Source organism: Eptatretus burgeri, chromosome 16 (genome assembly GCF_056783735.1).
Source record: "Eptatretus burgeri isolate ZD-2024b chromosome 16, Ebu_testis_v1, whole genome shotgun sequence".
Classification (NCBI taxonomy): domain Eukaryota; kingdom Metazoa; phylum Chordata; class Myxini; order Myxiniformes; family Myxinidae; genus Eptatretus; species Eptatretus burgeri.
This window is the reverse complement of record NC_140976.1, coordinates 478,694-500,850: the sequence shown is the minus strand read 5'-3', so window position 1 is coordinate 500,850 and position 22,157 is coordinate 478,694. Positions and strand designations below refer to the sequence as shown.

Here is a 22,157-nt window from a genome sequence, read left to right as displayed (position 1 = left end):
TTGGTCTGGTGTTGGTCAGTGTTTGGTGTTTGGTCTGGTGTTGGTCAGTGTTTGGTCTGGTGTTTGTCAGGATTTGTTCTGGTCTTGGTCTGGTATTTGTCAGTGTTTGGTCTGGTGTTTGTCAGTGTTTGGTCTGGTGTTTGTCAGTGTTTGGTCTGGTGTTTGTCAGTGTTTGGTCTGGTGTTGGTCAGTGTTTGGTCTGGTGTTGGTCAGTGTTTGGACTGGTGTTGGTCAGTGTTTGGTCTGGTGTTGGTCAGTGTTTGGTCTGGTGTTGGTCAGTATTTGTTCTGGTGTTTTTCAGTATGTGGTCTTGTGTTGGTCAGTGTTTGGTCTTGTGTTGGTCAGTGTTTGGTCTGGTGTTGGTCAGTGTTTGGTCTGGTGTTGGTCAGTGTTTGGTCTGGTGTTGGTCAGTGTTTGGTCTGGTGTTGGTCAGTGTTTGGTCTGGTGTTGGTCAGTATTTGTTCTGGTGTTTTTCAGTATTTGGTCTTGTGTTGGTCAGTGTTTGGTCTGGTGTTGGTCAGTGTTTGGTCTGGTGTTGTTCAGTATTTGGTCTGGTGTTGGCTAGTATTTGGTCTTGTGTTGGTCAGTATTTGGTCTTGTGTTGGTCAGTATTTGGTCTGGTGTTGGTCAGTGTTTGGTCTGGTGTTGGTCAGTGTTTGGTCTGATGTTGGTCAGTGTTTGGTCTGGTGTTTGTCAGTATTTGGTCTGGTGTTGGTCAGTGTTTGGTCTTGTGTTGTTCAGTATTTGGTCTGGTGTTGGCTAGTACTTGGCCTTGTGTTGCTCAGTATTTGGTCTTGTGTTGGTCAGTATTTGGTCTGGTGTTGGTCAGTGTTTGGTCTGGTGTTGGTCAGTGTTTGATCTGGTGTTGGTCAGTGTTTGATCTGGTGTTGGTCAGTGTTTGATCTGGTGTTGGTCAGTGTTTGATCTGGTGTTGGTCAGTATTTGGTTTGCTGTTTGTCAGTATTTGGTCTGCTGTTTGCCAGTGTTTGGTCTGGTGTTTGTGTCAGTGTTTGGTCTGGTGTTGGGCAGTGTTTGATCTGGTGTTGGTCAGTGTTTGGTCTGGTGTTGGTCAGTATTTGGTCTGGTGTTTGTGTCAGTGTTTGGTCTGGTGTTTGTCAGTGTTTGGTCTGGTGTTTGTCAGGATTTTTTCTGGTGTTTGTCAGTATTTGGTCTGGTGTTTGTCAGTGTTTGGTCTGGTGTTGGTCAGTGTTTGGTCTGGTGTTTGTCAGTGTTTGGTCTGGCGTTGGTCAGTGTTTGGTCTGGTGTTTGTGTCAGTGTTTGGTCTGGTGTTTGTCAGTGTTTGGTCTGGTGTTGGTCAGTGTTTGGTCTGGTGTTTGTGTCAGTGTTTCATCTGGTGTTTGTGTCAGTGTTTGGTCTGGTGTTTGTCAGTGTTTGGTCTGGTGTTTGTCAGTGTTTGGTCTGGTGTTTGTCAGGATTTGTTCTGGTGTTGGTCAGTGTTTGGTCTGGTGTTTGTCAGTATTTGGTCTTGTGTTGGTCAGTGTTTGGTCTGGTGTTGGTCAGTGTTTGGTCTGGTGTTGTTCAGTATTTGGTCTGGTGTTGGCTAGTATTTGGTCTTGTGTTGGTCAGTATTTGGTCTGGTGTTGGTCAGTGTTTGGTCTGGTGTTGGTCAGTGTTTGATCTGGTGTTGGTCAGTGTTTGATCTGGTGTTGGTCAGTATTTGGTTTGTGATTGTCAGTATTTGGTCTGCTGTTTGCCAGTATTTGGTCTGGTGTTTGTGTCAGTGTTTGGTCTGGTGTTGGTCAGTGTTTGATCTGGTGTTGGTCAGTGTTTGGTCTGCTGTTTGTCAGTATTTGGTCTGGTGTTTGTGTCAGTGTTTGGTCTGGTGTTGGGCAGTGTTTGATCTGATGTTGGTCAGTGTTTGGTCTGGTGTTGGTCAGTATTTGGTCTGCTGTTTGTCATTATTTGGTCTGGTGTTTGTGTCAGTGTTTGGTCTGGTGTTTGTCAGTGTTTGGTCTGGTGTTGGTCAGTATTTGGTCTGGTGTTTGTCAGTGTTTGGTCTGATGTTGGTCAGTATTTGGTCTGGTGTTTGTCAGTGTTTGGTCTGATGTTGGTCAGTGTTTTGTCTGGGGTTGGTCAGTATTTGGTCTGGTGTTTGTCAGTGTTTGGTCTGGTGTTTGTGTCAGTGTTTCATCTGGTGTTTGTGTCAGTGATTGGTCTGGTGTTTGTCAGTGTTTGGTCTGGTGTTTGTCAGGATTTGTTCTGGTGTTGGTCAGTGTTTGGTCTGATGTTGGTCAGTATTTGGTCTGGTGTTTGTCAGTGTTTGGTCTGATGTTGGTCAGTGTTTTGTCTGGGGTTGGTCAGTATTTGGTCTGGTGTTTGTCAGTGTTTGGTCTGGTGTTGGTCAGTGTTTGGTCTGGTGTTTGTATCAGTGTTTCATCTGGTGTTTGTGTCAGTGATTGGTCTGGTGTTTGTCAGTGTTTGGTCTGATGTTGGTCAGTGTTTTGTCTGGTGTTGGTCAGTGTTTGGTCTGATGTTGGTCAGTATTTGGTCTGATGTTTGTCAGTGTTTGGTCTGATGTTGGTCAGTGTTTTGTCTGGGGTTGGTCAGTATTTGGTCTGGTGTTGGTCAGTGTTTTGTCTGGTGTTGGTCAGTATTTGTTTTGGTGTTGGTCAGTGTTTGGTCTGGTGTTGGTCAGTGTTTTGTCTGGTGTTTGGTCTGGTGTTGGTCAGTGTTTGGTCTGGTGTTTGTCAGAATTTGTTCTGGTCTTGGTCTGGTATTTGTCAGTGTTTGGTCTGGTGTTTGTCACTGTTTGGTCTGGTGTTTGTCAGTGTTTGGTCTGGTGTTTGTGTCAGTGTTTGGTCTGGTGTTTGTCAGTGTTTGGTCTGGTGTTTGTCAGTGTTTGGTCTGGTGTTTGTCAGTGTTTGGTCTGGTGTTGGTCAGGATTTGTTCTGGTGTTGGTCAGTGTTTGGTCTGATGTTGGTCAGTATTTGGTCTGGTGTTTGTCAGTGTTTGGTCTGATGTTGGTCAGTGTTTTGTCTGGGGTTGGTCAGTATTTGGTCTGATGTTGGTCAGTATTTGGTCTGGTGTTTGTCAGTGTTTGGTCTGATGTTGGTCAGTGTTTTGTCTGGTGTTGGTCAGTGTTTGGTCTGATGTTGGTCAGTATTTGGTCTGATGTTTGTCAGTGTTTGGTCTGATGTTGGTCAGTGTTTTGTCTGGGGTTGGTCAGTATTTGGTCTGGTGTTGGTCAGTGTTTTGTCTGGTGTTGGTCAGTATTTGTTTTGGTGTTGGTCAGTGTTTGGTCTGGTGTTGGTCAGTGTTTTGTCTGGTGTTTGGTCTGGTGTTGGTCAGTGTTTTGTCTGGTGTTTGGTCTGGTGTTGGTCAGTGTTTTGTCTGGTGTTTGGTCTGGTGTTGGTCAGTGTTTGGTCTGGTGTTTGTCAGAATTTGTTCTGGTCTTGGTCTGGTATTTGTCAGTGTTTGGTCTGGTGTTTGTCAGTGTTTGGTCTGGTGTTTGTCAGTGTTTGGTCTGGTGTTTGTGTCAGTGTTTGGTCTGGTGTTTGTCAGTGTTTGGTCTGGTGTTTGTCAGTGTTTGGTCTGGTGTTTGTCAGTGTTTGGTCTGGTGTTGGTCAGTGTTTGGTCTGGTGTTGGTCAGTGTTTGGTCTGGTGTTGGTCAGTGTTTGGTCTGGTGTTGGTCAGTGTTTTGTCTGGGGTTGGTCAGTATTTGGTCTGGTGTTGGTCAGTGTTTTGTCTGGTGTTGGTCAGTATTTGTTTTGGTGTTGGTCAGTGTTTGGTCTGGTGTTGGTCAGTGTTTTGTCTGGTGTTTGGTCTGGTGTTGGTCAGTGTTTGGTCTGGTGTTTGTCAGAATTTGTTCTGGTCTTGGTCTGGTATTTGTCAGTGTTTGGTCTGGTGTTTGTCAGTGTTTGGTCTGGTGTTTGTCAGTGTTTGGTCTGGTGTTTGTGTCAGTGTTTGGTCTGGTGTTTGTCAGTGTTTGGTCTGGTGTTTGTCAGTGTTTGGTCTGGTGTTTGTCAGTGTTTGGTCTGGTGTTGGTCAGGATTTGTTCTGGTGTTGGTCAGTGTTTGGTCTGATGTTGGTCAGTATTTGGTCTGGTGTTTGTCAGTGTTTGGTCTGATGTTGGTCAGTGTTTTGTCTGGGGTTGGTCAGTATTTGGTCTGATGTTGGTCAGTATTTGGTCTGGTGTTTGTCAGTGTTTGGTCTGATGTTGGTCAGTGTTTTGTCTGGTGTTGGCCAGTGTTTGGCCTGATGTGGGTCAGTATTTGGTCTGATGTTTGTCAGTGGTTTGTCTGGTGTTTGTCAGTGTTTGGTCTGATGTTGGTCAGTGTTTTGTCTGGGGTTGGTCAGTATTTTGGTCTGATGTTGGTCAGTGTTTGGTCTGGTGTTTGTCAGTATTTGGTCTGGTGTTTGTCAGTGTTTGGTCTGATGTTGGTCAGTGTTTTGTCTGGGGTTGGTCAGTATTTTGGTCTGATGTTGGTCAGTATTTGGTCTGGTGTTTGTCAGTGTTTGGTCTGATGTTGGTCAGTGTTTTGTCTGGTGTTGGTCAGTGTTTGGTCTGATGTTGGTCAGTATTTGGTCTGATGTTTGTCAGTGTTTGGTCTGATGTTGGTCAGTGTTTTGTCTGGGGTTGGTCAGTATTTGGTCTGGTGTTGGTCAGTGTTTTGTCTGGTGTTGGTCAGTATTTGTTTTGGTGTTGGTCAGTGTTTGGTCTGGTGTTGGTCAGTGTTTTGTCTGGTGTTTGGTCTGGTGTTGGTCAGTGTTTGGTCTGGTGTTTGTCAGAATTTGTTTTGGTGTTGGTCAGTGTTTGGTCTGGTGTTGGTCAGTGTTTTGTCTGGTGTTTGGTCTGGTGTTGGTCAGTGTTTGGTCTGGTGTTTGTCAGAATTTGTTCTGGTCTTGGTCTGGTATTTGTCAGTGTTTGCTCTGGTGTTTGTCAGTGTTTGGTCTGGTGTTTGTCAGTGTTTGGTCTGGTGTTTGTCAGTGTTTGGTCTGGTGTTTGTGTCAGTGTTTGGTCTGGTGTTTGTCAGTGTTTGGTCTGGTGTTTGTCAGTGTTTGGTCTGGTGTTGGTCAGTGTTTGGTCTGGTGTTGGTCAGTGTTTGGTCTGGTGTTGGTCAGTGTTTGGTCTGGTGTTGGTCAGTGTTTGGTCTGGTGTTAGTCAGTATTTGGTCTGGTGTTGGTCAGTGTTTGGTCTGGTGTTAGTCAGTATTTGGTCTGGTGTTGGTCAGTGTTTGGTCTGGTGTTAGTCAGTATTTGGTCTGGTGTTGGTCAGTGTTTGGTCTGGTGTTAGTCAGTATTTGGTCTGGTGTTGGTCAGTGTTTGGTCTGGTGTTGGTCAGTATTTGTTCTGGTGTTTTTCAGTATTTGGTCTTGTGTTGGTCAGTGTTTGGTCTGGTGTTGGTCAGTATTTGGTCTGGTGTTGGTCAGTGTTTGGTCTGGTGTTGGTCAGTGTTTGGTCTGGTGTTGGTCAGTGTTTGGTCTGGTGTTAGTCAGTGTTTGGTCTGGTGTTGGTCAGTATTTGTTCTGGTGTTTTTCAGTATTTGGTCTTGTGTTGGTCAGTGTTTGGTCTGGTGTTGGTCAGTGTTTGGTCTGGTGTTGGTCAGTATTTGGTCTGGTGTTGGTCAGTGTTTGGTCTGGTGTTGGTCAGTGTTTGGTCTGGTGTTGGTCAGTGTTTGGTCTGGTGTTGGTCAGTGTTTGGTCTGGTGTTGGTCAGTATTTGGTCTTGACGTGGATTTTTTAACCCACCTTGTTGTGATCGTTGTCCTCCTGAAGGATTCTAACTGGTCGATTGTGGAATCCTATTTGACTTCAGACAGAGTTTAACGTTTGTCCGATTTGATTATAAAACCCTTCAAAAAACCCTATCGACACTGATAAAACTGATGTCCACACAAGTCCTTCCTTGTGAAACAATTTATTTCCTAATTATACACCATACACTTCTCACCTTTGTACAATGAACTTAAGAATCCCCATTTATTGCAATATTATTTGGTTCTATTTCATTTATTCTTATTTTAGTTAACAGTTAGACCAACCCGATTCAATTCACTTCTACATTACATCAGAGAGTTTTATTCTAACTTGGTACTTGTTCAGTTCCAAGGAGTACGAGCCACTGAGAAACTATACTTCCTCACGTGCTCGTACTCAGAAAATGTGTCTTTCAAAACATTTTATACTTCCATGAGAGAGAGGTTGGGGGATATTCACCCAGACTGTCGACGTGTCTTTTAGACAAAAAGCCACTTCGTACATTTTCTTAGCAAAGGTTCATTTATCAGCTCGGTCACTCTGCTCCAGAACAACACATTTCTTATCATTTTGGGCAAAAGTCTTTTGGCCAGAAATGACAGCCAATTCAATTTGCAGCATAAAAGTTACATTTCTGAAACTCCATTTGTTACAATTTAAAATACATTAATATAAATTTTTCCCCCACACTCCCCCGTTTTTTTTTTTTTAAGGAAAATTTGAATAATTTTTCTTACACATGATTACCATGTCCCATTCCTGAAGGAGAAAAGATTTCCATCATTCAAGTTCAATCAACAATGGCAGCGAGTGCGCATATCAGAAAATGAGTGAGTTTCCATTTAATTTATGGCCTGTTCATCAGCATGTGTCAAACATTGAAAACATGCTACCCGAAGTCAGAAGATAAACAGATCAGGGTGTGGATAGAGCGGCACCGAACGGGAAACGCAATCGAAGCACTCCTTGAGCTGAGGAGAAGGTAGATGTGGGCAAGTACAAGTTTGGGCCGGACACTGGGTTGAAGGAGCGCAGTGTGGAACTCCAGGCCTGTCGTACATTGAAGTAACCACAGCAAGTTCACGATGTATTTGCAGAGCGGCAATCGAGAGTGTGGCTGAGAACATTCCTCCATGCAGGCACTACACAACGCCGACGTTAAGATTTTGCTCAACCTTCTCCTCAGTGGGTTTTTTCTTTCTTTTCCCACATTGCTCCATCTTATCTCCTCAGGAAGGGACATAATCATGTGTTGAATGCTCAATCACCCAAATCTGGGTTCTCCCATCGTCCAATCTTTGTGTGGAAGCTTCATTTAGATGAAATCGTACATTGCTTCAAAGACTGCTTTCAACACTCCGAAACAAACAAAGCATCAATTAAACACCAATCAATAAACGTCATGGGCACATGTAGTTCTACAAGACTAACAAAGATTGTTATGGAAGCATTTAACTTGCATTATATGTCATATCAATATTTTAATCCCTTTCCTTGTTATTTCCCAAAACAACATGCTAAAATATACAGAAATCCCAGTTGTACGTTTCCTCAAAACATCCATCTCATTTGCTATTTCCATCGACATTTTAAATCTCTGACATTTCTCCATCTGTCCACTTCTCTCTCACCAAAACGGCAAACATGCTGCCATTTTTCCAACTCACATACACAAACCATCTATCACTTCCTCCGACCTTCTCAATTACGAATCCATTTTCTTTTATCAAAACAAATAAATCATTTTAAACAGTTGTTCAAAAATTGTCAAATCACTTGTCAAATCTGTTATCAGGCGAATATCGTTTAAATTCCAGCTCAAACACTCTGTCTAAACATGCAGCTTCACCCTCCACAATCTTTATCCCAGTCTTGGAAAAGCATCTTAAACTTCAGACTAATAAACATCCAAACTCTCTTAAACAACTTTTTGGTCAAAACAAAATATTTCCTTTTAAAATCCATAAATGAAAAATTTAATCTTCAGCATCTATCAAATTAAATCATGAATTTACCTTGACTGAATCGATCAAATGGTTACACTGGGTTGTTTGCCATTGCCTTCCCAGCACAAGTTCAGGTAACCTCAACATTCGCAGACGAATAAAACAATATTTCAACGTCCATCCGAGGGAATCATCTATTATCTGTGAATTGCCCCACGTGCTAAACATCATCAAATCATTAAAATCATTCCAAATCACGTTTCTACATTTAAATCACATACAGTATATCCACATTCACAATTGTTATTTCACAACTTATTCAAAATCCCGATGGTTGTAAAATAAAACTTCAACACTTTTTCCTAAATGGACTTCACTTTAAACATTCAGTAGAGAGGGTGCGCCACAAACACCAAGGAACGAGGAACAGGAAGTTCTCTCCACATCCAGTGGGAAGAAAAAGGAAAAAAAAACTCTGACAGGCAAAACCCACAGTTTAGCATTACTCTGTCATGGCTTCAACACATACACTAGACAGCATTGCCTCTCATAGACTCGCGTGTGATCACGTGACAAATACCAATCACATTTCTATCTCATCCTCTTGAATCTGCATATGAATCGAATTTCACACCTAAAGCAAAGGCTCGAACAAAGACTCAGTGAAACGATATGCCATCCCCCACAGATCGAGTGGAGGGGGTCTCACACAGTGTAGTTTGCGACCTTCGCGTGGAAATGCAACGCAAAGAATGTATAACATGCCATTTCAAACAAACCCACAGCTCAACTCAGCACGAGTTAAAATATCGTCAAAATCCCAACAGAACACGTTTCATTGCAGTGAATATTGGACTCGCACAAGTTTCATTTTTTTACTCTCAGGAACACATGCATCTCAATGCAAATCACCAACCATGCTCCCAGCTGGTTAATCATCTCCTGCACTCCACAAAACGTTTCGTGCAAATCATTGCATTTACAAATCTGTAAAACCTCCACACAATATAATATAACAACCTCACTGCCAACAAACTTCGAGTGAGTTCAATGAACAAAAAGTAACTCTTAAAACTCTTACAAACAGGTAACTTACAATGTTTATCTATTTTAACCCTATCTCGGCGTCTCAGCCGTGTCCTCGGCGTCTCTCTCACAGCCGGTCCGTATCAATGCAAACATGTGGCATGTCGCTTCATCATGCCTATTTAATTACGCATCTGACTCCTTAACGAGCCTCTTCTTGTCATCCGACTCCTCTTCTTCTCCAGCACTTTTCTAAAACAACTACAGTACTTATCGTTTACTTTAAAACGGACTCCTTCCGCCGGATCCTCTTCTTTCTCTCAATAAAATTATCTGACAATGAACTTTTCTTTGTTCGAAATGCGTTACCTGCTGAGAGCGCTCTCCCTTACCTTCGCTCAAGCACTTGTCGTTTCTCCAGGCACTGCCTCCGGCAGATTAAGCACCTCCGGTCACGAGCACCGCACCAACGTTGGTTCGAATCCGAGTCACGGCACCAACTGACGTGGATTTTTTAACCCACCTTGTTGTGATCGTTGTCCTCCTGAAGGATTCTAACTGGTCGATTGTGGAATCTTATTTGACTTCAGACAGAGTTTAACGTTTGTCCGATTTGATTATAAAACCCTACAAAAAACCCTATCGACACTGATAAAACTGATGTCCACACAAGTCCTTCCTTGTGAAACAATTTATTTCCTAATTATACACCATACACTTCTCACCTTTGTACAATGAACTTAAGAATCCCCATTTATTGCAATATTATTTGGTTCTATTTCATTTATTCTTATTTTAGTTAACAGTTAGACCAACCCGATTCAATTCACTTCTACATTACATCAGAGAGTTTTATTCTAACTTGGTACTTGGTCAGTTCCAAGGAGTACGAGCCACTGAGAAACTATACTTCCTCACGTGCTCGTACTCAGAAAATGTGTCTTTCAAAACATTTTATACTTCCATGAGAGAGAGGTTGGGGGATATTCACCCAGACTGTAGACGTGTCTTTTAGACAAAAAGCCACTTCGTACATTTTCTAAGCAAAGGTTCATTTATCAGCTCGGTCACTCTACTCCAGAACAACACATTTCTTATCATTTAGGGCAAAAGTCTTTTGGCCAGAAATGACAGCCAATTCAATTTGCAGCATAAAAGTTATATTTCTGAAACTCCATTTGTTACAATTTAAAATACATTAATATAAATTTTTCCCCCACACTGGTGTTGTTCAGTATTTGGTCTTGTGTTGGTCAGTATTTGGTCTTGTGTTGGTCAGTATTTGGTCTTGTGTTGGTCAGTATTTGGTCTTGTGTTGGTCAGTATTTGGTCTGGTGTTTGTCAGGATTTGTTCTGGTGTTGGTCTGGTATTTGTCAGTGTTTGGTCTGGTGTTTGTCAGTGTTTGATCTGGTGTTGGTAAATAATTGATGAGGCGCAGGCATGATGGGCCGAATGGCCTCCACCTGAGTCTACTTTCCTTGTGTATTCATTGCTTGTATCCACACAATGGACTTGTTCCACATCCACCCATTGCGTTAACCATTTGCCGTGTTTGTCTCGTTCCAGATTTTGATGATGACGATCTTTTTGATCTGGTGAATCCAGGTATGTGGTGATCTCTTCAACTCTTGCCTTGTTCATATGGGACAAGCAGCTGTTATTTTTTTCTTCAATCTGATTGGTGATTTATATTTTGAGCAGAAATATTTTATCATCCACCAAGTCGGGCGATCACTATTGTGTAACACCAGTAGTTGGTGTTTCTGTTTTGTTTGGAGTCAGGATGTTGGAAATGCCAACATTCATCACCTTGGCATGCCAACAATGATTGCCCCAGGCCTTGTGTGCGAGTGTAACCTGCGTGTTTATACGTCTGTATCTTTTCTTCGAACCCGAACAGCTTCCTCACCCTTGGGTGATTGCTGCATGTGCAGCACTGAATGTGACTGACGTGGTGCATTCCCAGGAAACCCGAACCTCATTATAGTTACTGTACAGGACTTTCTTCTCCCATTATCTTTACCTCCACTACTGAAAGTGGACGTGATCTGTGTATCTGTTGTGATTATGTTCTCAACGTGATCTGTCTGTCTGTCTATCTCTGTCTGTGAGCAGGATATCTCAAAGGAGTTATGGACTGATTTGGATGAAACCTGGTGCAAACAGGTTCAGTGTGTGACGACGACGAATATGAGACTTTCAAAATGACGTGTCAATGCTAACTAAATGAGGCCTTTTGCCCATGGTGTGTGTGTGTGTGTGTGTGTGTGTGTGTGTGTGTGTGTGTGTGTGTGTGCGTGCGTGCGTGCGTGCGTGCGTGCGTATGCGTGCGTGTGTGTGTGCGTGTGTGTGCGTGTGTGTGTGCGTGCGTGCGTGCGTGCGTGCGCGCGCGCTTTATTGGTTTGGCTCGCAGGGCACGTTTAACCATTCATTATGAGCGTTAAATGTGAGTCAGGTTATCTTTGAAACATGATTTTCAGCATTTTGATGAAATCGTGGGTATTTCTCGATGGTTCACCATCATTGTTGTTCCTCGATGCAAATCTGGTTCATGAGAACATGAATGTGAGAAATTTCTGTGGATGAGAGGAGTTGGGTTCATTCCATTTCCTGTTGATGCAATTAGCTAATAGTGGCTGCAGTTATAACACTCACAGACGCACTCACAGACGCATGCACAAATACACACACAAACATATGCAGAAACAAACACACACACAGACAAAACACAGACACATACAAGTGATTGCAAAACTCTGTCTCGTATCCTGCAGAGTGGGGAATGGTCTAAATATATATATATATATATATATATATATATATATATATATATATATATATATATATATATATATATATATATATATATATATATGAAGCCTGGTGTTGGCGCAGTGGTTAGGGCAGCGGCTTGGGATCCAAGAGGTCCTGAGTTCAAGCCCCGTTGGGCCACTGGATTAATACACCAGGGGGTTGACTCAGCCTGTCATCCTTCCGAGGTCGGCGAAATGAGTACCAGTATACTGGGCCGGTGTATACCCCGGTTAAAATAGGTGTACCTTATCCCTGTGTCGTAAGAGGCGACCAGGGTTGCGTCAGGAAGGGCATCCGGCGTAAAACATGTGCCAAATCACTATGCGGATCATATGGATGATCCGCTGTGGCGACCCCTAACGGGAGCAGCCTAAAGAAGAAGAAGATATATATATATATATATATATATATATATATATATATATATATATATATATATATATATATATATATATATATATATATATAAATATATACACAGCTCTGGAAAAAAAATAAGGGACCACTCCAAAATTTTTTTAAATCAGCATCTCTACATGTATGGCAGCCATTCCATTCCAATGTCTGTTGAATTCCAACACAGGCACACCTCATTCTACTTCATGAGGTACTGATTAGGTGATCACCTGAACCGAATCTTCTTTAACAAGGAAAAGTATAAAAACCACTGCTGTGGTCATCACTATCCTCTTGCAATAGGACCAGCTGGATGGACAAAACAGTGGTAGTTGTACCTCAAAAGTAATTGGAATCAAAAAAATATCTATTGACCATGCCAAAAGAGTTGAAAAGAAAAGTTTTGAGTGAGGAAAAGAAGGGTTCAATTCTGGCTTTACTGGCAGAGGGATACAGTGAGCGTCACGTTGCTTCCATCCTTAAAATTTCAAAGACAACGGTTCATAAGAACAAGGTCAAGCAGCAGACATTGGGGACAACAAAGCTACAGACTGGCAGAGGGCGAAAACGACTTTCCACTGATGGGGATGACCGCCAACTCATTCGAATGTCACTCAACAACCGTAGGATGACATAAAGTGACCTACAAAAAGAATGGCAAACGGCAGCTGGGGTGAAGTGCACAGTGAGGACGGTTCGAAACAGGCTCCTAGGGGAAGGGCTGAAGTCGTGCAAAGCAAGAAAAAAGCCCTTCATCAATGAGAAGCAAAGAAGAGCCAGGCTGAGGTTTGCAAAAGACCATAAGGATTGGACCGTAGAGGACTGGAGTAAGGTCATCTTCTCTGATGAGTCCAATATTAAAGCTTTGCCCAACACCTGGTCATCTAATGGTTAGACGGAGACCTGGAGAGGCCTACAAGCCACAGTGTCTCGCACCCACTGTGAAATTTGGTGGAGGATCGGTGATGATCTGGGGGTGCTTCAGCAAGGCTGGAATCGGGCAGATTTGTCTTTGTGAAGGAATCATGAATCAAGCTGAAATGAAAGCGAGAGAAGAACCTTCAGAGTGTAGGCTTTATTCCATTTGATTGAAGCCGCTTCTACGGGCACATCAGGGAATACAGGTGCAGCAAGGAGTACATAAGCAGTAATGTATACACGTGCAACTAATCACCGCAAAATAAATCAGTATAAGCACGGAGTCCGATATACTCTCAATTCTCACCATTCAACGAGCACCAAGTGAGCCGCCGCCGTAAACGACAATGCCCCTGGGACAATCCCCCCGACCGAGCGGAATCTTAGCTTTATCTATCCCGTGCTCGAGCTGCGCGACATGTGATCACACGTCACATCCTTCAATTCACCACATTTTCCCCGTCTTTAAAATGTAACTAGAGGCCCAACTAATGCACCATGATTACTTCAGCGCTACAGGAGTATACATTTCAAGCAACGCGAACTATCTAAACTACAGAAGCATACATGCCAAGCAGTGAGGATTATTTTGAGTTGTAGGAGCATGGTAATGAGCATCGATATATTATGTAACGAGCATATAGGAGCATGAGCATCGAGGATGCCGATAATCCCCTTTACAGATTGAGTCGGCGAGGGGGTATTATCCGTCGACCTCTCCGGGAGTAAATGGCGGTTTCACTTGAGGGAGGCTTCCGATCCTCTTGGTGAGCCTCGACTCGTGCCGGGGATGACTCCCCGATCGCTCTCGGGTGGAACGCGGCAGCTCCGTCGCCACCATTCTCGGGTGGAGTTCCTGGGGGGGGGAACACCTGGGGAGGGGATGTCAGAGGGAGGAGTGCCAGATGGTGGTGTACCTGCGGGAGGAGTACCTGAGGGAGCCAAATGGCGAACCGACACAGTGGTCTCCCTGCCATCCGGGAGCCTGACATGAGCATACTCTGGATTAGTATCGATGAGTTCGTCCCCCTCCACCATGGGTTCATACTTGCTTTGTTGTACCGGGCGTTTCATGAACACTGTTCCGGGATGGGTTAGCCAGTTGGGCACCGATTGGCCGTCAACTTAACGTCGCTGGTGAGTAAACATTCGTTCGTGAGGAGTTGCATTGGTGGACGTGCAGAGCAAAGAGCGCATGGAATTCAGAGCGTCGAGAAGGGTAACCTCCCACCGCTCGGGCCCCAGTCCTCTTGATTTCAACGCCAGAGTTACGGCTTTCCAAATAACTCCATTATATCGTTCCACCTGCCCATTACCCTGTGGGTTGTAACCCGTCGTTCGACTAGTTGCTATGCCGTGCTCTAATAGGAATTGTTTTAGCCCGGCCGACATGAAACACGGCCCTCTGTCTGAATGTATGTACAAAGGTTTCCCAAACATAGCGAAGAGGTCAGACAGACATTTCACGACAGTGCCCGAGGTCATATCCGAGCACGGAAATGCGAAAGGGAACCTTGAATATTCATCAACAACAGTGAATATGTATCTGTTGTCTGTCTCGGTCGGCAGGGGCCCTTTGAAGTCAATGTTTAGTCTCTCGAAGGGAGAAGTGGCCTTGATCAATCTGCCAGAAGCCGCGCCATAGAATCTGGGTTTTAGTTCAGCACAAACAGGGCATGAAGCATTCATTTGTTTAATATCTTCGATAGAATAGGGAAGGTTTTGTCTGCGCACGAAATGTGCCATTCTGGTTACCCCCGGGTGGCACAGAGACACATGGAGGTCTTGCAAAGCCCGACTGATTGTCGCCGAACAGTAGACCCGAGAGAAGGTGTCTGCAGCAGGGTTTTCCCTCCCGGGCCGGTAAACAATGTCGTAACTATAGCAGGCTAGGTCTATCCGCCATCTCATAATTTTTTCATTCTTAATTTTCCCGTTATTTTTCCCATCAAACATGAATGCCACGGATCGTTGGTCCGTGACGAGCGTGAAATGGTTTCCCAGTAAATAGTGTCTCCATTTACGTAGGACTTCGACAATAGCGTACGCTTCCTTCTCTATTGCTGAGTGTCTCTGCTCGCTTCCAGAGAGAGTTCTCGAGAAGAACGCGACGGGTCGCCCAGACTGATTAAGCGTCGCAGCTATCGCGTGATCAGAAGCATCTGTTTCCACCACGAAGGGCACCGAGCTATCGATCGATAATACCACGGAATTACTGATATCATCTTTGAGGCTGTGGAAAGCTTTTACAACAGCGGCATCTGGTGGGAAGTTTTTGCAATGCACTAGGGGATGTATTTTCTCGGAGTATTGGGAAATCCATCTTGCATCGTAAGCGAACATGCCGATCACCCGGCGCATTATCTGCAGGTCCTGAGGTGGGGGTAGCTCACGAAGTGGGCGCAATCGTTCAGGATCAGACTTAATCGTGCCGTCGGCTATTGTGTAGCCGAGAAGGTCAATTGACCTTGCCGAGAATACGCATTTCTTGTAGTTGAGGGTCAGATTATATTTTCTAGCAATGCTCAAGAATCTGTCCAGATTCATATCATGTTCCCCCTGATCCCTACCGCACACTGTGACATTGTCCACGTAAACAAAAGTGTCTTTGAGGTTTTCATCTGAGATTATGTCGTCCATAACTCGTTGGAAGCAAGCTACTCCATTCGTGACACCGAACGGAATCCTCCTGAATTGGTAGAGGCGTCCACCTGCCTGGAATGCGGTGTAAGGTTTGTCTTCCTCTCGGATGGGAATTTGATGATAGGCGCTTCGCAAATCGATGGTGCTGAATATCTTATAATTGGCCACACGTTCGACCATCTCGTCTATGCGGGGCAAAGGGTAGGCATCGAGTTGGGTGAAACGATTGACCGTTTGGGAATAATCGACAACCATTCGTTTCTTATGATTCTGATTGGCGGTGACCAACACCTGTGCGCGCCATGGCGAATCGCTCGGTTCTATAATTCGTTCTTCCAGTAATCGCTTGGTCTCTGAAGTGATGAAGTTCATATCAGCAGTGGTATATCGCCGCGATTTGATCGCTATCGGTTTACAGACCGGCGACAAGTTAGCAAACAGCTGGGGGGACGTTACCTCTGCGGTGGTCAAAGCATTTAAAATTAGACGAGGTTTGCTTCCTCCAAAGGGTATTTCGACGCTCGTGTGCTGCTTGAGGACATTATGACCCAGAATTACGTCTGCGCATAAATCACGAAGCACCAGTACCCTTACATCCCGATGCGTGTACCCTTTTACGTCCAATTCAACATTGCAGTACCCTCGTACGCGGGACTGTAGTGATGTGGCGGCCATGCATACCGTATTGTCCGTCGGGTGGATATTCCATTTCCTGCCCTTCACTAGCGAGCTGTTGACGAAACTTTCAGAGCTACCGGTATCAATCAGAGCCTCAGCCATATGCCCGTTAATTCGTACGTTGATGATAGCCTTGGATAGATTCCCCGGTGAGGCTGCAATTAGTTTCTTTTGTGAGTAGAGAGCCGCAGAAGTGGGTTTATTTCTCCTTAGAGTAGATTTACATACCCTGGCATAATGCCCTTTCTTGTCACAATTCATGCATGTGGCATCTCTGGCGGGGCATTTGTGGCGGAGGTGTCTTTTGTACCCACAAAAGAAGCATTTACCAACCGAAGTAGTTGCTGAGGAGTTTGTCGAGGTCTGGGTATCCGACTCCTCGGGTTTTTCTCCATCCCCTGTGTCAGGCTGTGTCTGTGTCTGTGGGATTCCTTGAGTTTCCACCGTAGCGGCGTTCATTAGCAGCATCGGTGTCCCAAATGACTCAGATTGCTGCTGAGCCGTATCCATCGCTCGAGCCTGGTCGACTACCTTTTCAAGAGTGGGTTGCGCTTTCTCCAGTAAGCGTTGCCGTATGTGGGCTGACCTGAGTCCTTGGATGAACGCCTCTCGGGTCGCTTCATTTCGGTGTTCCTCGGCGTTTACGGCCCGGAAGCTGCCGTCTTTTCCCAGCTGTTTCAGAGCTTGCAGGAACTTATCGATTGTCTCCCCGGCTGCTTGCTTGCGTGTGTTGAGAAGATGTCGTATGTACACCTCGTTCTTGCGCTTCACGTAGAGCGCCTGCAGCACGTCGATCGCTGCTTCGTAGGTGTCACACTCCGAGAAGAGCCTGTACACGCTGGGCGAGACATGATTCACAAGGGCGGCCAATTTGTCGGCTCCCTCTTCGATGATGGTCAGATAGTGTGAGAAGGAAAGAGCCAAATGGCGAACCGACACAGTGGTCTGATCGATTGTCTCCCCGGCTGCTTGCTTGCGTGTGTTGAGAAGATGTCGTAAGTACACCTCGTTCTTGCGCTTCACGTAGAGCGCCTGCAGCACGTCGATCGTTGCTTCGTAGGTGTCACACTCCGAGAAGAGCCTGTATACGCTGGGCGAGACATGATTCACAAGGGCGGCCAATTTGTCGGCTCCCTCTTCGATGATGGTCAGATAGTGTGAGAAGGAACGGAACCAATGCGACCATTTCATTTCTGAGTCAGTCGCGTTTGGGTCTGCGTCGAACCTCTCCGGTTTGTAGATCTTGTCCATCGTTGGTTGAGAGAGCCGAGAAAACCAAATGGAATAAATTGAAATGAAAGCGAGAGAAGAACCTTCAGAGTGTAGGCTTTATTCCATTTGATTGAAGCCGCTTCTACGGGCACATCAGGGAATACAGGTGCAGCAAGGAGTACATAAGCAGTAAGGTATACACGTGCAACTAATCACCGCAAAATAAATCAGTATAAGCACGGAGTCCGATATACTCTCAATTCTCACCATTCAACGAGCACCAAGTGAGCCGCCGCCGTAAACGACAATGCCCCTGGGACAATCCCCCCGACCGAGCGGAATCTTAGCTTTATCTATCCCGTGCTTGAGCTGCGCGACATGTGACCACACGTCACGTCCTTCAATTCACCACACAAGCCACGTCCAAGGTTGTCCTGGAAGAACACTTGCTTCCTTCTGCTCTGACAATGTTCCCCAACTCTGAGGATTGGTTTTTTCGAGCAGGACAATGCTCCATGCCACACAGCCAGGTCAATCAAGGTGTGGATGGAGGACCATCAGATCAAGACCCTGTCATGGCCAGCACAATCTCCAGACCTGAACCCCATTTAAAACCTCTGGAATGTGAGCAAGAGGAAGATGGATGGTCACAAGCCATCAAACAAAGCCGAGCTGCTTGAATTTTTGCACCAGGAGTGATATAAAGTCACCCAACAGCAATGTGAAAGACTGGTGGAGAGCATGCCAAGACGCATGAAAGCTGTGATTGAAAATCAGGGTTATTCCACAAAATATTGATTTCTGAACTCTTCCTAAGTTAAAACATTAGTATTGTGTTGTTTAAAAATGAATATGAACTTTTTTTGTTTGTATTATTTGAGGTCTGAAAACACTGAATCTTTGTTGTTGTTTTGACCAGTTGTCATTTTCTGCAAATAAATGCTCTAAATGACAATATTTTTTGTCGGAATTTGGGAGAAATGTTGTCAGTAGCTTATAGAGTAAAACAAAAATGTTCATTTTACTCAAACACATACCTATAAATAGTAAAACCAGAAAAACTGATAATTTTGCAGTGGTCTCAATTTTTCCAAAGCTCTGTGTGTGTGTATATATATATATATATATATATATATATATATATATATATATATATATATATATATATATATATATATATATATATATATATATATATATATATAATAGCCTGGTGTTGGCGCAGTGGTTAGGGCAGCGGCTTGGGATCCAAAAGGTCCTGAGTTCAAGCCCCGTTCGGCCACTGAATTAATACAACAGGGGGTTGACTCAGCCTGTCATCCTTCCGAGGTCGGCGAAATGAGTACCAGTATACTGGGCCGGTGTATACCCCGGTGAAAATAGGTGTACCATATCCCTGTGTCGTAAGAGACGACCAGGGTTGCGTCAGGAAGGGCATCCGGCGTAAAACATGTGCCAAATCACTATGTGGATCATACGGATGATCCGCTGTGGCGACCCCGAACGGGAGCAGCCAAAAGAAGAAGATGTGTATATATATATATATATATATATATATATATATATATATATATATATATATATATATATATATATATATATATATATATATATATATGCATATGCATATATATATATATGCATATATATATATATATGCATATATATATATATATATATGCATATATATATATATATATATATATGCATATATATATATATATATGCATATATATATGCATATATATATATATATGCATATATATATATGCATATATATATATATGCATATATATATATATATGCATATATATATATATATGCATGCATATATATATATGCATATATATATATATATATATATATATATATATATATATATATATATATATATATATATATATATATATATATATATATATATATATATATATATATATACATATAACGGCTCTCTCAGTCCATACAGCTCTCTCACCCCACCCCACTTCCTCCTCATTCCAAGCAGGATTAATGGTAAACTATCCAAACCCGCGCTCCACACAAAGTTTCTAAAGTGAGGGTTCGTTAGGACGTCAATATATCCATTGTTCACAATGTGATTTATATAATTTATTTATACGAGTACATGCCCATACATGCGTGACCGTACGTGCGAAAAAAAAGAAGAACTGTGACGTCAATTGTGATGTCATAGCACCGTGTCCTGTCATTGGTTTGGTAAATAAATGGCCATAACTTGGGAACCACTTGTCCGATTAATATCAAACCTTGAAAAGGCACATCCCCAAGGTCCCAGCAATATACCTGGCAAGTTTCAATTCGATCGGACCAGTGGTTGTCGAGAAACAGCGGTCACAGACACACACACAGACACACAGAGATTGCTGGAATTATAGATAGACTAGTGCGTGCTCGTACGTGCCTGGCCGTACGTGCAAAAAAAGAAGAATTGTGACGTCAATCGTGATGTCATCGCACCGTGTCCTGTCATTGGTTGGCAAATAAATGGCCATAACTTGGAAACCACTTATCCGATTAATATCAAACCTTGAAAAGGCACATCCGCGGGTCCCCAGCAATATTCCTGGCAAGTTTCAATTAGATCGGACCAGTGGTTGTCGAGAAACAGCGGTCGCAGACACACAGACCCCAGACACACAGAGATTGCGGGAATTATAGATAGATACAATGTTTCTTGTTACATTTTTTTGTCGAATTCACCTTCTGAGGTCGTCAGCATGTGCAGAAGAGGGTTTTCCATTGCAGACGCTGTTTTCTTGGAGTGGCTTTACACCTCTCAGCGGTGACGGTCTGTCGACGACAGACGTAGTGAGTTCAGCGAATGACCGATGATGTCATGACGTTATTACGCCTCTCAGCGGTGACGGTCTGTCGACGACAGACGTAGTGACGTCAGCGAATGACCGATGATGTCATGACGTTATTACGACTCTCAGTGGTGATGCTGTGCAATCGCAAGCACCTCCATCCCTTCTTCCTTCCTCGCTCTACCACCTCCCTTCCTCCCCCCTTCCTCTCCCTCTTTCCTTCCTCGCTCTCCAACCTTCCCTCCCCTTTGCCTCCTCCCCTTTCCGTCCTCCCCACGCCCCTCCTCCCCACGCCCCTCCTCCCCACGCCCCTCCTCCCCACGCCCCTCCTCCCCACGCCCCTCCTCCCCACTCTCCCTCCTCCCCACTCCCTCTCCTCCCCCTCCTCCCCACGCTCCTCCTCCCCACTCTCCCTCCTCCTCGCTCTCCCACCTTCCCTCCCCTTTCCCTCCTCCCCACACCCCTCCTCCCCACTCCCCTCCTCCCCACTCCCCCTTCTCCTCGCTCTCCCACCTTCCCTCCCCTTTCCCTCCTCCCCACGCCCCTCCTCCCCTTCCCTCCTCCCCACGCCCCTCCTCCCCACTTCCCCTCCTCCTCGCTCTCCCACCTTCCCTCCCCTTTCCCTCCTCCCCACCCTTCCTCCCCACGCCCCTCCTCCCCACTCCCCCTCCTCCTCGCTCTCCCACCTTCCCTCCCCTTTCCCTCCTCACTACTCCCCCTCCTCCCCACTCTCCCTCCTCCCCACTCCCCCTCTTCCCCACTCCCCTCTTCCCCTCCCACCTCTTCCCCACTCCCCCCGCCCACACCCCCCTCCCATGACTGATTAACAGTTGACATGATTAATAGTATATATCATTTTAAATGTACCTTGTGCATTGATAAGCCCCAGATATGACCTTCCCATCGGTGTTAAGAAGCACAAAGGTTTGGTTAGAACGCAGCATCTTCAACCTTTCACGAGCATACATCACTGAGAGTTTTTCCACCACGGACTATAACATGTCACCTCATTGGACGAGTTGATCAGGAAGTTCTCCAACGGTTTCATTGTGTCGAGGCGCATCCCTTTCTTGCAGGTATGCTCACATGTACCTTTTGTTTTCTTTGTGGACTCTGTTGCATCTTGGATAAGAGCTAACACACGAAACATACAGGGTGTTCCAAAAAGACCGAGACAACTTTGGTTGTTAATATATTCAGAACCACAAATGATACGATATCCTTTGGTTTATATGATACAGAAACTCATGAAGTTTTGTGCACACCATCAATGTATTTGAACATGAGCTCCGTTAGTCACTCACAGGACATCAAGGCACTACATGTTCAGCTCACCATGTTTGCCTCCACCAGTGCACATGCAGCTTTTTTGGTCTTTTTGTATCCGATAACGACGATCCTGTAGGTTTGCCACCTTGGTGTTGCAGAAAACATCATTGACAAACTCCCACAGAAAATAATCAAGAGGGGTTATGTCTGGTGATCGTGGGGGCCAGGCAGTTGGGTGGTCTTCAAAATTTTTCCACCAACCCAGCAACATGGAAATTTTTCATTTGGGGGGGTTGAATAACTAAGTCCCAATGAAAGGGAGCGCCGTCCTATTGAAAAATGATATCGGGATGCAGGTCCTCCATCTGTGAGAAGGCGAATTCTTCCAACATGTTCATGTAAATTGTTGAGGTCACTGTATCCTCCACAAAGCAAAACGGTCCCACCAGGTGGTCATGGAGAAGGCCACACCACACATTAACCTTTAGACTATCGTGTATGTGTTTAATCACCATGTGGTGGTTTTCAGAGCCCAAGATCCTCACATTGTGCCGATTGCCTTCCCCGATACGTGAAAGCAAGCTTCCTCTATGAACTTGACCTTTTACAGGTAATCTTCGTCATCTTCTATGCGACTGAGCACTTCCAAGGGAAATGCCTTGTGTTTGGGTCCGTCGTTTGGTTTGAGTTCCTGCAGAATCTGCAC

General features: G+C 44.6%; 1 protein-coding gene across 1 annotated transcript in view; it reads left to right on the top strand.

Annotated features, from left to right (window-relative positions):
• LOC147010289 (uncharacterized) overlaps positions 1 to 22,157 on the top strand; it is a 65,055-nt gene that overhangs the window by 7,163 nt on the left and 35,735 nt on the right. The window contains exon 3 of the mRNA XM_085859034.1: positions 10,257 to 10,295. Within this exon, the coding sequence (XP_085715160.1) occupies positions 10,257 to 10,295 (39 nt within the window). The remainder of the gene's footprint in view (positions 1 to 10,256; positions 10,296 to 22,157) is intronic.